The following is an 18796-nucleotide window of genomic DNA, read 5'->3' as shown; positions in this document are numbered from 1 at the left end:
AGAGCTGCACCGTCTTAAATGACCAATCACAGGCGACCATGAACTAGGACTGGTTACCAAACGGGTGCCTGTCAGAGACAAACTGGACTAAACGCGCAACAGAAAAAAAATCACTGAAGGCTTTAAATTGAGATTTCTTTACCTGAACATATTCAGCTGTGGAGTAATTGTTCACATTTATTTACTTAAATTAAAAGAAGCAATACTATGTTGTAGCGTACTCTATTACATGTAAAAGTTTTGTCATCCTCACTGATCTTGCCAGCAAGCTTTTCATCCTCCACAGTTGACTTCATGTTAAAAGAACAAAAGTGTTAAAAAGTCAAAAAAGTAAAAGTACTCAATTCATAGAATGGACCTTTTGAAAGTAAAATACATAATGTTACTGGATTTTAATTACTGATACACTCGTGTACATCACTTTAATGTTAAAGCTGGTAAAGGTGGAGCTAATCTGAACTGCTTCACATAATTGCTGGATAGATTAACTTTGCATCAGGTATTATTAGTTTATGTACATTTTTGTATTAATAATTTTAACGTCTGAAGTATCGAGTAAAAAACGCTGCCAAATAAATAAAAATGTGAAATGAGTGAAAAATACACTGTTTCCATCTGAAATGTAGTGGGGTATTAGTATAAAGCAGCATAAAATGGAAATAATCAAGTAAAATACTTCAAAACTGTACTTCGTTATGCTACTTGAGTTACTTTCCACCTCTGGAAAAAACAAAATACAAAAACAAGTACTGCAACAGTCAAGAAACATAAATAAAATATAACAATTGACAATTATATTTTTAAAACAATGCAATATGTCAATTATTAAAATGAAAAATGTCCAGTTTTGTGCGGAAATGTGGAAAAATATTCACCACAGATTGTCCTAAACTTCACAGTCTTTAGTATAAAGAGTATGTGTGACGTACAGAGCCAAGCCAGCTAACAAAACCCACCTGGCAGCATCTGAAAATCCCAATAAGTTACACATTATACTGTATGTTAGTGTTTATTCGGTGCAAAACAAAAACAAAGTGTAAAAATAACATGTTGTGGGTTAAAAGGGGGTTGAGTGTGGGACTATTTCTTATCCAGGTGCAGTATCTTCATGGGGTTGTTGCTGGTTGCCTGGTAACCTCACACCGATGAGAAAACCACCATTCGTTTTTTGTAGTCGTAGTAACACGGTCACATCCAACAAAAACCCAGTCATTGTATTTTGAAAGCTGAGGGGGACATGTCCCTGCGTCCCCAGTATAAATTACAATGCATGAGTTTAAAACAAGCAAAATTAATTCATTAACTCTTAACGCCCAGCATGTTGGTGATCTAACATTAGAGGCCACAGTTTTATTCATGTTATTTCAAAGGTTGGCGGATGTTAATGTGAATTCCTGAATGTGCATTCGACACATTTAGAAGCTTCTTGTGGCATCTCAGCAACAGCAAGTATGCTTTCCATTTTTAGACACAGACAGGTCTGTGTGTCGCAGCTGAGGCTCCACAGAGTGTGCGTTTAACACTGACACATGCTCTCTCTCTCTCCCTCCGCCTCCATACTCCAGTACAGAAATGGCAGAGCTCAGCGACAGGCATCCAGATGCACCCATCAGCAGCAGCAGCAACACACACACACACACACACACACACACACACACACACACACACACACACACGATCATCACGAACATCTGCAGCACGGTAGTGTCACCAGTCTCACCAGTGTTCTGCACCAACGCAGGTCTGCTCTGCAAAATTCAGCTGTTCACGTCTTAAAAAGATAATTCGCTACATGAGCAAAGCAGCACGCTCACTCACACTCACATGCACACCACACACACACATCTGACAGGCGAGATGGTTGCCATAACAACCAAACAGTCAAAGCAGGGTCACTGAGTGAATCAGATGAAATGAAGCCTACATACATGTGTCTGTGTGTCTTACTGCAAAGCTGAGGAGGGGGCTGTCTCTCATGTGTCTGATTCTGTCCATTGCGGATCTGAGACATCTCTGACTGTCCTCTCCTGCGTTGTCCTCTTAGAAGGTTCGGTAGTGGGACTCAGGCAGCTGTCCAATAAGAGTGAGAAAGGTGTTAAAATATTAAGATGAGCAGGACGTCTCTTGTGATTTGATACTCATTGACAGGGATAAACCTTCTTCAACGGGGAGTCAACAAGTTCACAACTCGAGTTCAAAATCCTGAGGACTGAAGAACGCACGATGCTCAATAACCATTTGCTGAACCCAACGCCCCTCTTTGTTGCTGAGAGAAATATATATATATTTCTGATTTTATCAACTGTAGCGAACTAGTGTAAGACAGGTTAAAAACTGAGTCTCCAGCTGACTTTTTCCAGCTGATTTATCTAAAATGAGAACCCTGCAAAAAGGTTTTAAAAATTTACAGGCATCACATAAACGTCAACCATGAAGGAAAAATGCATGAGCCTTCGACAGTTGAGACAGGGCCTTCATCACACCAATATGGTACATTAGTGTTTCATCTCTAAAAACATAGTAGTATGTGGGCTGCTGGGAGATTCAATAATATGTGCACAATAATATGTGCATTTTACTGCAGCACATATGAACAAGATGATTATAGATTAAGATGAACAACATATTTATATGTTTTTCATTGAAAATTAGCAATGTGTTGAAATGCTTTGGCTCCAAGTTATTAAATGTATATTATGCAGGATTTTCCTAAATACATTATAAAAAATCAATGTATGAACTCGTGTATTATCTTACAGCATGCAGGTGAGATTGGGACTTTATCAAAAATAAGGCGACAAGTTACTATAGTATGTAAAGAAAAAGGGAAAAATTCTGCAAAGGCAGTGAGGTGAAATGCCAAGCAGCAGAGTGAATCTGAGGTTGACTTTCTCTTTCGCTCTCATTGGTGAACTCTTGAGGGGAGGATGGAGATGCAGAGCGACACAGAGTTGGCCTTTTTTCTGCTGAACAGGTTGGTGTGTTATGTGTTAGGTTGTTCAAAAGTCGCCTTTTCCACTGCAACAAAATTGTTTGTGGACTTTCGTTTTGTTGGAGCCAGAAGCCACCATATTGGTTGGAGGGTGGAGCTGTGGAGGAGAGAGAGGTAGATCTGACTCGCAGACTGTAGTGGCGTCTTGCAGACAGCTTGTCACTCAAGCGGCTCAGCCCTTAAATATGCGTAACTTTGGGACTTAATAAAATGTAAACGGACAACTTATTAAAAAAAAAACCTATCTAACCAAAAACCCATTGACTTTAAGACAATGGAACCAGAGATACTGGTACCGGAGATGTTACTTCATTTTGGGGTTTTAGGACTCATTCCTGGGGTACTCGATCAGTAAGCCAATAAATAGATTCCTCTACTTCTACTTATGCAGTACATCAAGTGTTGGCCACATCAACTCAGGTAAGTTTCTTGGTTCACACCTTGAGTTGAAAACAGTGTATCTGGACCACATCACCAGTCTAAAAGCCCCATTACGCTGAATCACCCCTGTGTTTACACCAGGTCTAACTGTTCTCCAGTTCCCCTCCAGATCAGGTCTCTCTGTTATTTAATAAATCCGATCACATCGAGATTTGAAAGATTCTCCAACATTCTGGACCCAATCTGAAACGGAGGACCTCTAGTAGACATGAAGAACTACATCTCCCAGCATGCCTTGAGCAGCATCTGGTGGAGAACCCTGGATGAACAGCCAGAAGATGGATGGTGTGTTTCCTCTGTGTGTTACGCTGCAGCACAGGTTCCCTCCTGCACATGTCGAGGATTCATGAGGAGTTTCAGTCAGAGAGGAAGACATCCAGGGGGAGAACGCTCCATCTGATTGGCTGATGACCCTTAACAGGCCACCAATCAGACACCATCCTCACTGTGTGACTGCGTGTGTTTCCCTCTCCGTCTCTGAACGCACTGTGTCAGCCTGCGCATATTTTTATGTTTGCAGAGCTGCATGCATGCATGAGTGTGTGACTGTGTGCAGGATGCTCAATCCAGGAGCTGTGAAGGAGGGGGAGGGGCGAGGATCGAGACGCTGAAGAAATAGATGAAAAAAGAAAGAAAGAGGGATATTTAGAAGAGAAGAAGAGGGAAGGGAAGAGGACAGTGTGGAAAGGCACGCTGAGGAGAGATAGACGGAGAGAGTGAGGAGGAGGAGGAGGAGACGATCTGCTGGAGGAAGCAGCAGCATCGTTAATTTTCACAGGGACCAAGGCGGCTATCCTCTGTTGCCGTGACGATGGGCTGCTGGCTCTCTGGACCATGGATGGGTGACCAAATGGTAAGCATCCAAAGATCTGCCTCAATGTTATAAATTATACTGTCTGTTTTAAATGATGTCTTATTTGAAGAAGATGGACCTAAACTCTGGAAGGCACTTCCAGGTTTGTGTGTGTGTGTGTGTGTGTGTGTGTGCCCGCGTATGTGTGTGCACGCACATGTGTGTGTGTGTGCCTGTGTATGTGGATGCAGATGCAAAATGGCATCAAATCATGATTTCTGCAGGACTGTAAATTTATGCCTGCGTGGATAATGAACCTAATTAATGTGTTGAAATCTCAGTTTATTTCTAAGTTTTCTGGAAAATGTAAATGTAAAATTTTCATGTTTTGTGCAAGAACGTGGTCTATATTTGTCATCTCACAGCTCACAGTCATTCTGCTGCTGTCCTCTGTAGCCACACACAGGTGCCATTTTGTGCTTCTCAGCTCATGCAGTGTGTGTGTGTGTGTGTGTGTGTGTGTGTGTGTGTGTGTGTGTCTGGTTGAATGTAGCGGAGGGTGACTCATGGTTGTGATGTGCTGGAGTTAACAATACTGTTCATGCGTCTAATTCGGTGGCTGCTGAGCTGCTTGTGTATGTGTGCGTGTGTGTGTGCGTGTGTGTGTGTGAAGCAGGATGAGGTTGATGCTGGCTCGTAGGTGTTAACCCTTTAGTGGAAATGTGGACATCATGTTCACATTCGTCATATTTGATATAAATGGCTCTCAACTCGACTGTTTTGTCATTTCTGAATAAAGCCACCATCTGTCTGCAGGCAGATCCGTGTCTTGTGACCCAGTTGCATAATGTCGACTAATTCAGACTTTTTTTTTGAGCCTGTAGTGTCTTCACACTGTAAAATGAAAAGGCTACAAGTGCAGTTAAAATGGCAGCATGCAGACAAAAAATTGATTGTGGAATCGTTTACACTGTCTTCTCAGTGTATGGCTGGATTTAAAGCATTTCTCTAGTGATGCAGCCTGCCACTTCCATAAAGTTACTGGACTTGTGAGAGAGAGATTTAAAATAACAGAGGCTGAAATATGCTCACTTTTATCCTTTAGCATGGGTCAAACTCTCATGATACTGGATCCTACAATTCCCATAATGCAGCTGGATATTTTTTCGTGATTGAACCCTCCCTGCCTGGTAAACAGCCACATCTTAAAAACGCCACACCTTCAGATTGTAACGCCGGATTTCTGTTTTACATTTGTCACGTTCAAATTGAGATAACCCTGATGACATCACTATGCCATGATCAGGGTTACTGACAACGCTCATCCAGGACCAGAGCAAGTTATACTTTTACAGGCTGAGGGGGGAACATTAACATGCATATTTTGGTGAAAAAGGGGTACAAAATCAGTGTGCAGGTATTATATACTATCTCTGGAGGTGATACAGTGAATTTAAAAGTTGCCTTAAATCGATCCTCCTCACGAATTTACAGCATTGCCAACAAATACCAACAAACTGCTGCATTTATCTCATATTAACCAACCCTAAGACCACAAGATGCACATTCAGCAGAGTGCTGCTGCTCACATATAGTAGGTGTAGATTACGAGGGGGATGCAGGGGACACGCCCCCTCAATATTTAGGACATGTACATTTTTCCCTCCATTAAAGTGGCAGACCACTAATATTCTGTCAGCATAAATGGATGCAGAAAATGCACAAATAAATGCAACAATTACAATCAATTCAACAGAATGCAGGATTTAAGTGTTTTCTACCAGAGAGCCCTCCAAAGCCACCATTTCATTTCTGACCCCAAGTTTGGCTGCACAGTTCATCTACAGAAGAGTGTAAATTTTGTAAATTGTTTGACACTAACATTAACATAAAATTAATCATTTTTTTTTTCACAAAACAGGTTTTTATTGTAATTGGATGTTCTGATATGATCAGAGGATATCCAGTGGTCAATATTTTCATAAAAACATTTAATTGAGTAATGTGTGATGGCAAAATGTCTGTCATAACGCTCAGAATGTTCTCAGCTTTTCAGGGGGCCACCATTCACCGGGACATCGGTGAATGGTGGCCCCCGGCTGATGACCCTGCAGCTAACCGAACAGGCACCGTTGGAGGTGCAGCAGGCTTAAAGTCAAGCAGGCTTAACATCTACCTGTGTAACTAGAATTAGTCTCTTTAACCTCCAAGTTTAAGTTTAACAAATCATTTGTACCTCTTTTCCACTGCATGGTTCGGCCTGACTCCACTCATTTTTAGTACCGGGTCCTTTCTCTATTTAGTTTTTCTCTGCTGACTCTACCTCGACATTACAGGCGGGATTCTCAGCTGATTGGCGTAGTGACACCACATGAAACTGCCGTGACATGATTGTCAATGTAATCCTTTCACCAGCAACCAAACAGAGGAAAGTCTGCATTTCATCAATCAACAACGCTGCAGTTTTGCAGGCTGTCACGTTTTAAGATCTGGGTTGAATGAATTTTTTAGAAATTGCAGTTGCTTTTGACAGTAGCTTGGCTATTTCATCGTGTCAGGTTTGTGCAGGATGCTCCATGTTGCTCAATTGACAATGCTCTCTGACAAATCATTGGTCTGCGTGTTTTAACTTCTTGTATCACTTAGCTTACTGGAATCTAAACTGACGCAGTATCAAAAAAAAAAAATCATCCAGGTTCTATCCACAACTTCAGCCAGGTTGAGTTAAGCGGCTCCACAACATGCAATAGGAATGTAGCTTGAGTATTTGCTCACACAGCAGCACCGGACTGCAGACAGACAAAGCTGGTGTCTATCTATTACAGATAGTGAAATATCTCACGGCTAAAGAGCCAGATGTTTGTCTCAGGAGTTAGTCGAGACTCAAGTGGAACTAAAATCGGAGTGAATATTGCGTTCACATTACATTGCACTCCGACAGGATGATCATCTCGCTCTGTCTGCTGGATGTGGGAAGAGGCACATGTTTGCTGACATCACATCCTCTCTCGTCCTCTCTGTGCTTGTTTCAGGTGAGTGGGCGGGGTCTTGCAAACCTGAGCCAGCGAGACGCTCTGCGGATCCTGGCGGCCAGTCAGCGTCCGATCACCATGCAGATTAAGGGTCAGAGGGGGTGTGGCACAGAGGCGGACAGGGGAATGTGGGAGCCCCTTCCTCTCAACTTGCAGCACCTCAACCTGCCCCTCCCACTAATGGGAGCGGGGCTCAATGCCTCCAGCCCCTCCTACCAAGACAGGTACACACACACACACACACACACACACACACACACACAGACAACATTATGAGGATCTATACAGTAAGAGGTCTGATTATTGTGGAGAGCTGTTAACTGCTGTTTAAAACTGCTTCAATAAAAGGTTCTTGGTTGTTGTTTTTGCAGTTTTGCTGTAAAAACGCGCAGGAATCAATAACTACTTTTTATCTTGGTTTGGTTTGTGGACTCGCATTGGGTATTTTAAGCTGATGAGCATAGTGAGATGAACGTTGCATTGGATGTCTATAAGACAAAAACAAGTATCTAACAGTGTTTTCCTTTATGCAAACAACTACAAAAATACACGTTAAAAGATGAACCAGGAATCAGTTCTGTAATATCTCATGGACCAGTAAAATATATATTTAAAAAATAAACAAACAGATGCCGTAGAATTCAGCTATGAAGATAGTGAGCATTACAACATGAGTGCATAAAAGTCTTTAGTATTGCATTATTATAAAAAAATGATTTGGTCTTAAAAATGTCTTCATTGTGTTTTCTTGTTGTTCGTCTCAGACATTATTACAGCCATCTGTCTCTGCCACAAGATCACTGTGAAGGAGGACGGTATAGCTACCTGTCCAGCTCCCCACGGGACACTGTGGACTTGGGCCACCAGGTGACACAAAGAACCACACACACTCTTTACATGGCAGTTTAGTAAAGATTTGACACAGAATTCCTGCAGTTAGTTATAATGTTCAGTGTGTCCATGAACATACAGAAGCTTTGTGTTGTTTCTCATTTTCTGTGTGTCACATCATGAATCTCTTAGGATCCAGAAATGAATGGTCGTGGACCAAAGGGACAAAACTGCCTGATGAGATGTTGCAATGCAAACTTAGAAGAACCTAACGGCTGCCACAGTCAGGTATTCAAAACTGAGCTGTCTGTCTTACAGCTGAGGTTACACATCATCACTTTTTCATTCTGAGTAGAAATGACAGAAAAGGACTTCTATGGCCACTAAACCTGTAAAAATAAAAGAAAAAAATATGATGCTCAAAGCACCTGCTGAAACCCCAACCAGCACTATCAAGCAAAAACTGTCTCAGTGCTGTTGTGGTTTTTGTACAAATTCATATTAGTTAACGTGCATACATCTGACGCAAAACTGTTTGTGAATTCGCCCATGAGAGTGATTGTTTTTATCATTCTTGAGAAAACGTGCATGCATGTGCATTTGTTTAAATGGTCTTGGGAATGAGAATACCTGTTGTTGCAGACGGATGATGAGGACTTCATGCTGGAGAAGCCGATGGGCTTCCTGCCCCTCCACCATGAGCTGGACAGCGGTCTGGGCTGGACTGACGGCTCCATCCACCAAGGAGACCTCTCGGGGCTGGAGACCGAGGAAGGAGGCCTGGAGGACTGTCATTCACATGCGGCCCTCGCCCCAGGGGGTTGTGGTGGCTTCGGAGGCGGTGGCTCTCCCTCCTCTGAGTCCTTTATTTCCTCAGAGCTCAGCGATTCTGGCTTTTACAGCGTGAGCACTGGGGAGTTCCGGCACTTTCAGAGGCTGTTGGAGAAGCGAATGCGGCTGTACAACGCCAGAATGCAACATCAGGGCGAACCCTGCGAGAGGCGGGAGCGGCGTGACAGCTGCCCCAAGAGCCACCGCGAGCTGCTGGAGGCCATCCCTGAGGCCCTGACGGTGCAGCCTCAATGCCCGCGACTGCAGCTCGAGCTGGAGGAGGGGGCTGGGCCCATTATGGATATCCCATCTCGCGGCCTTTTCAGGTAGAAGCTTTTAGAATTACTGACCCTACAAAATGACAGACAAGGTGTCATTAGAAGTAGGCCCAGGTGTTATCATGGTATTGTGGTGTACCAGGGCATTTAGAAATCCTGAAACTAGGATCTTTACTACTGTTAAATTACAAACACTCCTTTGTTTGTTTAACTGATAAGGAGATGCCGTATTGAGGTGGTATATTGAGGTATACAGTTCATACCACCAGAGGTCAGTCTCTGCTGGTGAAATCGGCAGCTGAGCTGGTTTAGATGGCAACCTGGTGTGCTGGGGATAACGTGCAGGACTTTTTTTTTCCCAGTCTTTTTATTTGCCTTTATTTGGGATGACATGCAGCAAAGGGCCGAGGCCGGAATTGTACCCACGGCCACTGCAGCGAGGACGTAGCCTCTGTACATGGGGCGCCCGCTCTACCAACTGAGCTGCTGGGCACCCCTAACGTACAGGACTAGTAAAAAGCCAACCAGCAACAGCAGAGAGAGTCAGTGAGAAAAAGAGCATTTTTCACATCTAACTCATTGAATTAAGGGTTTACTTCAACCAAACCAGAGTGTTAGTTAAAAAGGCATTTAAGATAGTTATAATTTAGTGCAAGGGAGAAACTTGAATTCACAAGGTTTGCAGTTGTATTTTTTGTTAAATAAGGAAAAAAGATTTAAGAATTTTTCCTTTCTTGACATTTGAGCTGGTGGAGCCTAGTGAACTCGCCTCTAAAACACATCTCAAAGAGGAAACATTGGGAGAGGCACCACACACAGACCTGTACAAATGTATCAGCAATCAACAGTGGGACATATCGCTAAATTGTACATTAAAGGCAAGACAATGTCATACATGCTGCAATGACTAATACTACCAGCAGCTCAGCTCTTAAGTTTGCTTGTTGGTTTTTTTTGGTTCCACAAATATTGTTAAATGTGAAATGTCAGGAATGTGTGAAGATATGAAAACATAGATACCACCTAAGCCTAATTAGAAGATCAACTTTCAAAGCAACAGTATCTGAGGCGGGTAACAGCACAAAAAATGTTAGTAATACTGCACGTTGCACTGTTGAGCGACCCTTAATCAGGGAAAATTCCTTCACAGCAACCTGTAAATATCATTCACCCCAAACATGTGTTGTTGCTGATTGTTTGTTGACTTCACTGTTTGTATTTCCAGGGTTTCATCGGTCCAGTTCCATAAAGCCGACCGGCCCTGTCTGAACCGCCACAGCTCCAGCAGTGGAGCTCTCTTCAACCCCTCCCATGCTCACGCTGCAGTCTCACGAATGAACGCCCCGGTCCTCTCCACCTGCAGCACCCCTTCCAGCCACCGGAGACCACTAGTTCCCATGCAGCAGCCCCACCAGGGCTCCAGTTCAGTGGGGATGCTGAGGAGAAGCCGAACGCTCCACCATCGCCCTCCTCCGCAGGAGTACCGCCGTCGAGCCAGCCACCCAGCTTCCCCCTCCTACTGCGCAACGACCCTGCACCACTGTGGAGGCGTCCTGCCACATAACATCCTGCCACCGGGTTTGCCAGAGGAAGGTGAGCTAGTGGCTGGAGTGATGGCTTCTCACCCAACAGGCTTGGCCCTCTCACCACAACAACACCCCACCAGTATGGCGCATATGAGGGGTGCCAGCACACATGAGCGATGCTACGACAACAACCCTAATGCCCAGATTGCTCACCACGACTGGTGGCACTCGCAAGAAAGAGGCTTGATGCCAGAGCAACTGGTAACGGAAAGGGACCTTGAGGTCGAGAGGGAGCTGGAACAAAAAAGGCAAATGCAGGAGAAGGAGCTGGAGAGGGAAAGGGAGGCACAGATTCAAGAGGAAATGGACAGAGAGAGGCAGCAGGAGCTGGGGAGGAGCCGAGCCAGAGAACAGCTGCAGCAGCAGCACCAGGGTCTGGTCCACCCTCCTCAGGCTGGAGATGTCAATGACACCTGGCCGAAACCAGCCACCCGTCAGTCCCAGAGTGGCGGGGGAAGCAGAGGTCTCTATAGCACCCTGGAGGGCCACACAGGGGCCGGCTCTGCTGCTGGATGGGATGCAAAGAAAGGACACATGAATGTGTGTTCAAGCCCTAATCCCAGTTCTGGTTTGCAGCATAAAGTTAATTCAAGCTCCAAACCCAACACAACCTCACGAAGGAACCAGCTCCTGAGGGACCGGGCATCTCAGCTGGCGGATGAACGAAGTGGGATGAGCACGGATGAGGAGACCAACACAGACATGCTGATGGGTCGGTACTGGAGTCGCATGGAGAGAAGGGAACACTTCCTGTTGGCCCGTGAGCAGAAGCAGCAGCAGATGCAGGCGAGAGGCGGGACAATACGAGACGCCATCATGAGGGGAGGATCCATCGCTGGAGGAGGAGGAGGAGGAGGACCCTCTGTCGGAGATGGAGGTGTGCTGGACAGCAGAGGAGGCGGATCTTTTGCAGAGGGGCGGTGCAACACAGTTCTGGAGTTGAGTCAGAGGAAGCTGAGTCGTCTGAGGAACAGGAAGCTGTTGGATGACTGGACGACAGTAGAGGAGCTGCTGACTCATGGGACCAGGCTGGATGACCAGGAGGACATAATGTGTACCAGCTCTCTGCTCACGGTCACCACCGTCTAACTGCATGGGCACCACGTCTAACTGTAACTCTGTGTGTGAGTGTGCGTGATACTGGGCTAACGATACGACATTTTAGTAGACCCTTCTTCTCGTTCAGTCTTTTCCAGAGTCAGATGAGAAGATGGGTGCCAGTTTCATCTTTGTCCAGTACAGAGAGAGTTCCAGGATGTGTTTAAGCACAAAGACTGGAAGTAGGAAGAAACTGCCAGCCTAGCTTAATATAAACAGAAAAAAATCCACCTTCTAACATCCCCAAATCTTGCCAAATTAAACCAACGGTTGGATTCTATGTTGTGCATTTGTGTAGCTGCGTGGGTCTACAGGGGTCTGTAATTCTCATCTGCTCATGTCCACGCAGAACTCTCCGTGAAAGTTATATACCACCCCAAAATATCTGACCATGCAGACTGTATGCAGTAGAGGTACATGATGATATTGTCACATCATTTAGAGATAACTCTCTAAAATGAAATATTGTCAGAGGCCCGAAATGAAGTTTTCTGCTGATATGACAAGTCAATAACATGACACTTTGTTATGTGACTTTATTTAGTCAAAATAGGTGAAATTTGCCTTGGTTTTGGATATTGACAGAACTGTCTTTGGGAGAGCATCTTCCAAGCCTGTTAATGGGATGAATTTTAGTTTGTTTAAAATTTGTTCCATATGAATAAATATGGCATATTTTACAAGTAACCCAGTAGTTTTATTATTTTGCAAAATTAATGTGTACATTTTTAAAAGGATTGTGTTTAATGTCTGCATCTGCCACCAGTGGGCCATCAAGATAAGAGTAGGCATTTAGATCTTTATTTCTAACATGCCAAATAAGATGGGAGAATAAAATAAAAGTAAGAAAAACAACACCAGAATGTCCATCGAACATATTCAGCAAACAATGCAAATATTTCATGTCTGAAAACGAGTAAGACGAAGTGAATAATATGCGTACTATGTGAATTCCACTACAGGAGAGACTTAACATTCTCTGCACTTAGGTGGAAAAATATATGTGCATATGTTGCTATCTGCATCATCCAAAATGAGTAGGAAAATATCTGCATGTTGGATGTCGGCAAAAATCCAATATTGTGCACCCCTTGTATGGACTCACAGCACAGTGTGCACTGTTTACCATCTCTAATGCTGTCTCTGTCCTCTTTGGAGTACTGTACGTGAAGCACAAAGATGAACTGATATCCATCTTCTCATACAACTCTGGGGAACACAGAGAACGAAAGGATTTATGGAAATGTCGGACTGTTCCTTATATGAATGTGTGTGCGAGAGGGAACCTCACCGTCATTGCTGTACATCACCTCAACTGATAGCTTTATGTGTGGGTGTGTCACCACTGTACAGCACTCCGGACAATATGTGTGTGTCAGTGCATGACGCTTGTAAAGACAACCAACCGAACAAGGTCAATTGAGCGTGTGTGTCTGCATCACGTGTTTCCTGCTACATCTTTTGCTACATTTATTTCACAGAATCTTTGACAAATTCACAAAACGTTTGGGTTCAGACTCAAATCTTCAAACAGACCATGAGATTTCGGGGAGCAATACTGTTCTGCGTGATGTACCTGGCTGTGCACTAACGATAGATCACATAAGAATACTTTTACATCAGGGCCACAGAACACATCAACTGTAGCAATGCAGACAATGAAAACTGAGATTTGATACCAAATCTTGAGTGGTTTTTATAGAAACTCTGTTTACAATTAAAGTATCAAACGGTGGGAGCTTTTGTAACTACGATGAAAAATGTGACCTGATTTACTTGGTTGTGAAACACTAGTGAAAACCGTGTTGATCAGGGACAACAGGAACAATGTGCTATGGAGGTCCGCAGAGGATTTTGGCTACAGCTTTAATCTGTAATGTCAGCTGCTGATGTGTCTGGGAGGTTATGCTGCATTCACGTCATTTCATTCAGACCGAACTCAGAAATCACTTTTACATTAACCTCCGAGTTACAATTCTGACTTGGAGGTATGAGAGATGTAAGAATTTTTGGCGAAAATAAATATAAATACAATAATATTAATTTATCTGGTATGACTACAAGATCAGTAACAGACTTGTTCTGAACAGTGCATGGTTGCCATCCCCCTCCACTGTTTCCAGTTTAAATATGACAGAAGCTGTGTTATCTGTGTCGCCTTTTGACCATGGCTACCAGGGAAACCACACCAATTAAAACAATGCATTTAGGTACGTTTCTGGGCATGAGTAATATGAATTATTAATCTCTTCGCCACCCAAGATATTAATATACAAGACGGGCACTCGGAAAGCGCAGACCTTCGCCAAGGCCAAATGCCCAATCTTACAATACCAAAGGTGCAAATGACATTCACGTTATGATATAGTAGCAAGTAACTATTAGCCATGTAAAGATTTAGAGCAGTAACGGTTGTTATGTGTGTGTGTGTGTGTGTGTGTGTGTGTGTGTGTGTTGTCATCTGAGCTTGTCTGTTCTTTGATTTAGTAGCGGGGTTAGCTGCGCCTGCATGTGAGTGCATTTGAGTCCTTTCCCACTTTTGCCTTTGTGTGTATGTCTTCACTGGTAAGCTATTCGCCACACCTATGCACTGCACACTACTTGTGCCAGGCATGCATGGGACAGCGGTGCTCATACAAAGGTGATACAATGAATGCCGCATCACAAACCACATCCAGTAAAGCCCACCCACGGGTTTATCCCCAGGTTGCCCCGATGGGTGTGAGCTTACCTCCACTAACATTGTTAGCTCTGTTAGCACTGTTGCCATTGTTAACACTGCACCGCCCGCCGCCGCTGTTTTGGTGCAGCAACCTGCATGTTTGCTTGTGACGTCCAGGGTGAGAGTTGCGTGCATTTATTGCAATTTTAACAAAAGTGAAAAATAATTTGTGTATGCGCCCTGTGATTCAGATCTTCTCTAAAATTGAGTAGGTCCTGTCTCGGCTGATGTTACACCCTTCCTCCAAGTTTCATGATAATTGAGTCGCTTGTTTTTGCGTAATCCTGCTGACAAATGCACAAACAGCACTGAATATGTGGTCTCCTTGGCATAGGCAAAAAATATATCTTTGAAAAGAAGGCACCATCATGTGTTACCCCGATTCATACTGTTCTGCTGAAACAGCGTGAATGCAGCATCAGATATTTGGGCTTTCATGGCACATGGCTCCCTGTTCCTGCTAGTGTCTTAACTGTTGGCAGGATGTTTACAGATCTACCTACCCAGGTAACAGCTTATGCACGTTTACTGAAATCTATAGAGATGCGGTGACTGTGTGGAGCCATCAAGAAGATAACCTCAAGTCAGCTTAGGTTGTCCAGACTGCTGTAGCGTCTAAACAGACAACACAGCCAGAGCTCACGTCAGCGTTGACATTCCACTAAAAACAGGTACAACGTGAGTAAATCTGAAATCTTCGGATTCCACGTCTGCAGTTCGGGAAAATGTGCAATAATACCTCAAGCTAGTTTTAATATGACAGTGACGGTGTTGTGTGCGCTACCTGTCAGCTGGTCATCGAATGCAGTAACTCGTTTTAAATCAAACAGATGCACAAATGTGACGAGTCACCGCGAGTGCATCGTAATCCTAGAACCTAAAATGGCAAGAGCAAAGGTTATGTAGATATTTAAATGATTTCTTTACATTGTTTTCCATGAGAGGGACCTAAGAAAACAACTTTTTGCACATCATTTTTTATACTAAAAGTTTTCCCTACTTTCTCTACCAGGGACTGAGGCCAGTGGAAAGACTGTAGATAGAACGATAGTATGTGTTGATGTTTTCTTTATAAACTATCATAGTGATTTATGGAGGAAAAAAATAAATTTATTGTCATTGTGTTGGACATATTTCAATATTTTTCTTGTGATGGTTACAAAACCAATGTGAACAGTTTTTATGATCTTTGAAAATCTTCTTAATTTACTGAAAAGCTGGTGAAACTTTGATTTACCATTTTCAAAGAGTGAACACAAAATGTGAATATTATTGTCTCTTTAAATGGCTAAATTGAATTTTACTGTTGTTTTGTGTCATTATGACATGTACATATTGATTTTGTAAGAAGGTGCAGATGAGATGGGAGATAGTAACAGGACATGCTGATGCCATCAGACGCCTCCAGTGGTTTATCATGTGATTCTGTAGGTTTATAGCTGTGTTATGGAGGCTGTATATACAGCACAAAGATTAACATTGTAGTAGTAGTACGTTTAACACTCACAATATTGTCTAAAGTCATGGAAAGTGATTCAGTTTTGTTAAATGTGGTATCCATGAATTATGAGTAGGATCACTGACACTAATTCTTAAAAGAGCACCTCAACATTTTAGAGAAGTCCTCTTGTTCTGTTTTCTTTGGAGTCAGGTGTTTCAGATGGATATTAGTTTCATTTCTGTGTATTTAGTACAAATATGGCTCCAGGATGTGTTCAGAACAGCTTTACACAAATAATGGAAGCACAAGAAAGACATTTCTAGCAACAGATGTTAAATATGTAATCTTATTAATTGAACAGGTGTAAAAAAAAGAAAAAATTGTGTTTTTACAGTATGTGTTTCAGTTGGGTTGCAGTATTGAAGCAGGAAGAAACTGCTAGCCCTTTTACATCAAAACCTAAAACGACACTAGCAGCACTCTGAATTATGTTCTAACGTCAACATGCTAATGTGCTCACGACGACAGTGTTAACATGCTGATGTTCAACAGGTAATTGTTACCATGGTCACCATCTTAGTTCACCTTGTTAGCATGCTCACAATTGCTATAGCACTAAACACCAAGTACAGCTGATGGGAAAGTCATCCGTCCAAACGTATCTGAAAACTGAATACCTGAATCACTGCTTTAGGAATTACCTAAAATGACAAAAACCACCCTTGGGAAAAAAATGGTCGACCTGTACTTGTATTTTTCTGTCTTCCAACATTGAGGGGACAGAGTTTATGACTTGTACTGTAGCCAGCCACCAGGGAGCGATAGACATGTTTTGGCCTCATTTTTGGGGAGCAATCATATTGTCTATCTTTATTACACAGTCTTTGGGCTGGAAGCATGCGTTGTTCACTCAGAACTTGCAGATGTGAGCAGTGACAGGCTAAGCTTGGTGTTGATCTTAAAAGCTCTGTACTCATAATGGGGTCGGCAGGCCTAAACAACCTATTTGTTTAAATCAGACAAAATTTTAGTTTCTTGAGTAATTTTGCTCTTTGATTAAGCTCGGCTAGCAGTTACCCTTTGCTTCCAGTCTTTGCGTTAAACTAAGGACATCCTGGGCTTATCTGTGCCCTAGACACAGAGAGGAAACTGATATCCATCTTCTCATCTGATTCTGGAGAAGACAGAGAACAATATAATTTACAGAAATGTCGACCTGTTTGTTCAAAACACTTTAAAGAGACAAGTCAAGTCAAGTCAAGTCAATTTTATTCATAGAGCCCATTATCACAAAACATGGTTTGCCTCAGAGGGCTTTACAGTGTACGACATCCCTCTGCCCTTAGACCCTCACATCACCCAAGGAAAAACTCCCGAAAAGAACCCCTGAAACGGGTGAAAAAAGGAAGAAACCTCAGGAAGAGCGGTAGAGGATGATGAGGGATCCCTCTTCCAGGACGGACAGATGTGCAGTGGACAAGATGTGGAATCTGTTTGTTTCCATGTTTTCCTCCTCTCTCTCTCTCTCTCTGTCTCTCTCAGCTGTGACTCAAACAGTCTGAATAATGGATGACGAAGAAAGAATTTTTACTTCCCACCCGCCCCCCCTTTCACTCTCTTTGCTTACGTTACACAAGGACACTGAGAGCTGAAAATAGCGCTGCTGTCCTCATGTGATGTGAAATTAAAAGCACACTGGAGCGGAGACACTTGCTGCTGGGGAACTCAACACTTGTTTTACTCCATCTGACAATCCCTCCATCCAGCCTGCAACACCACCTCCATCTGTCTGTGCAAGAGTACTTTTCACAACAGCAAGCTTTTTGGAATATGATGATGTACATGTGATTGTAATAAAGAGATTTTAATTAGCTATGAAACGGCGATTTCGTGTTTTTATTGATAAACACAGTGCTTGGGACGTCTTGAAACTTGGGCTGAGCTGTTTTACTCATTCAAAAGTGGTTTTAGTAGGTGAATTAATGTATTACTGTAATAACTTAGCAACTGAGGCCACTTTTTTATGTAAAGCACATGAAGAGATTACTTCATGTAAACAGTCCCCTCTGCAGTTATTGGCCTGGACTCCACTTGAGAAATCATAAAACATGCATTAAAAGACACATTAAGTCGTGCACGGTCATTTATTTATTAACCTTTAAATAAAAAAAATAATTAAAAAATCATGAAACTTTTTTAATCAGGTGTTGCCAAGATTTGAATAAAAAAATTTAAATGGTTAAAAAAAATCAAGAACTTTGAATTTTATTAACTGTTGACAGTATTTGATATAAGGGATGCTGATGGAATAAATAAATAGAAGTGCAAATACAAATTTTAAAAATATATGTTTTATCATTTTCATATTTTAAAATACTTTTTACCCATAAGAACCTGATTTTATTACAAGTACTATCCTATTAAAAAAATCTAATTAGGATCATATTATTTAACTGTTTTTGCCCCTTGTGTTTGCTGTTTTTAATATATATATATATTTAATTTTGTAATACATAAATGAATGTGACCCACTGACTCAATATCAGGTATCATTATTACACAGAACTCATGCTGGATTTTAGGACTTTTCTCTATTTAATCCTGTATGTTAACAGAATAATATTAAGTAAGTGAGTGGATATTTTTGGTAAAAAATATGTTTTTAATGGTTTTTGTCACATACACTTGAATCTGACAATTTTGGATTGTCAGTTGTTTTGAGATATTCCCATCTCTCATCATAGAGCCTAT

General features: G+C 42.5%; 1 protein-coding gene and 1 long non-coding RNA gene across 2 annotated transcripts in view; one reads left to right on the top strand and one right to left on the bottom strand.

Annotated features, from left to right (window-relative positions):
* Positions 1-1934: 1934 nt before the first annotated feature.
* The window catches only part of LOC148190262 (uncharacterized), a 49866-nt gene continuing 33004 nt past the window's right edge, over positions 1935-18796 (bottom strand). The window contains exon 3 of the long non-coding RNA XR_015774884.1: positions 1935-2070. This is a non-coding gene — a long non-coding RNA (uncharacterized LOC148190262). The remainder of the gene's footprint in view (positions 2071-18796) is intronic.
* On the top strand, positions 3936-17925 carry LOC121948705 (uncharacterized). Its single transcript, XM_042494114.2, has 6 exons — positions 3936-4286; positions 7259-7482; positions 8023-8125; positions 8282-8377; positions 8732-9246; positions 10424-17925. Exons 1-6 carry the CDS (start codon positions 4245-4247, stop codon positions 11871-11873), a joined length of 2430 nt encoding a protein of 809 aa, XP_042350048.2. The 5' UTR covers positions 3936-4244; the 3' UTR covers positions 11874-17925.

Source organism: Plectropomus leopardus, chromosome 2 (genome assembly GCF_026936395.1).
Source record: "Plectropomus leopardus strain MGB_pleo_1.0 chromosome 2, ASM2693639v1, whole genome shotgun sequence".
Taxonomy (NCBI): Eukaryota; Metazoa; Chordata; class Actinopteri; order Perciformes; family Serranidae; genus Plectropomus; species Plectropomus leopardus.
This window is presented reverse-complemented; position numbering and strand designations above follow the sequence as displayed.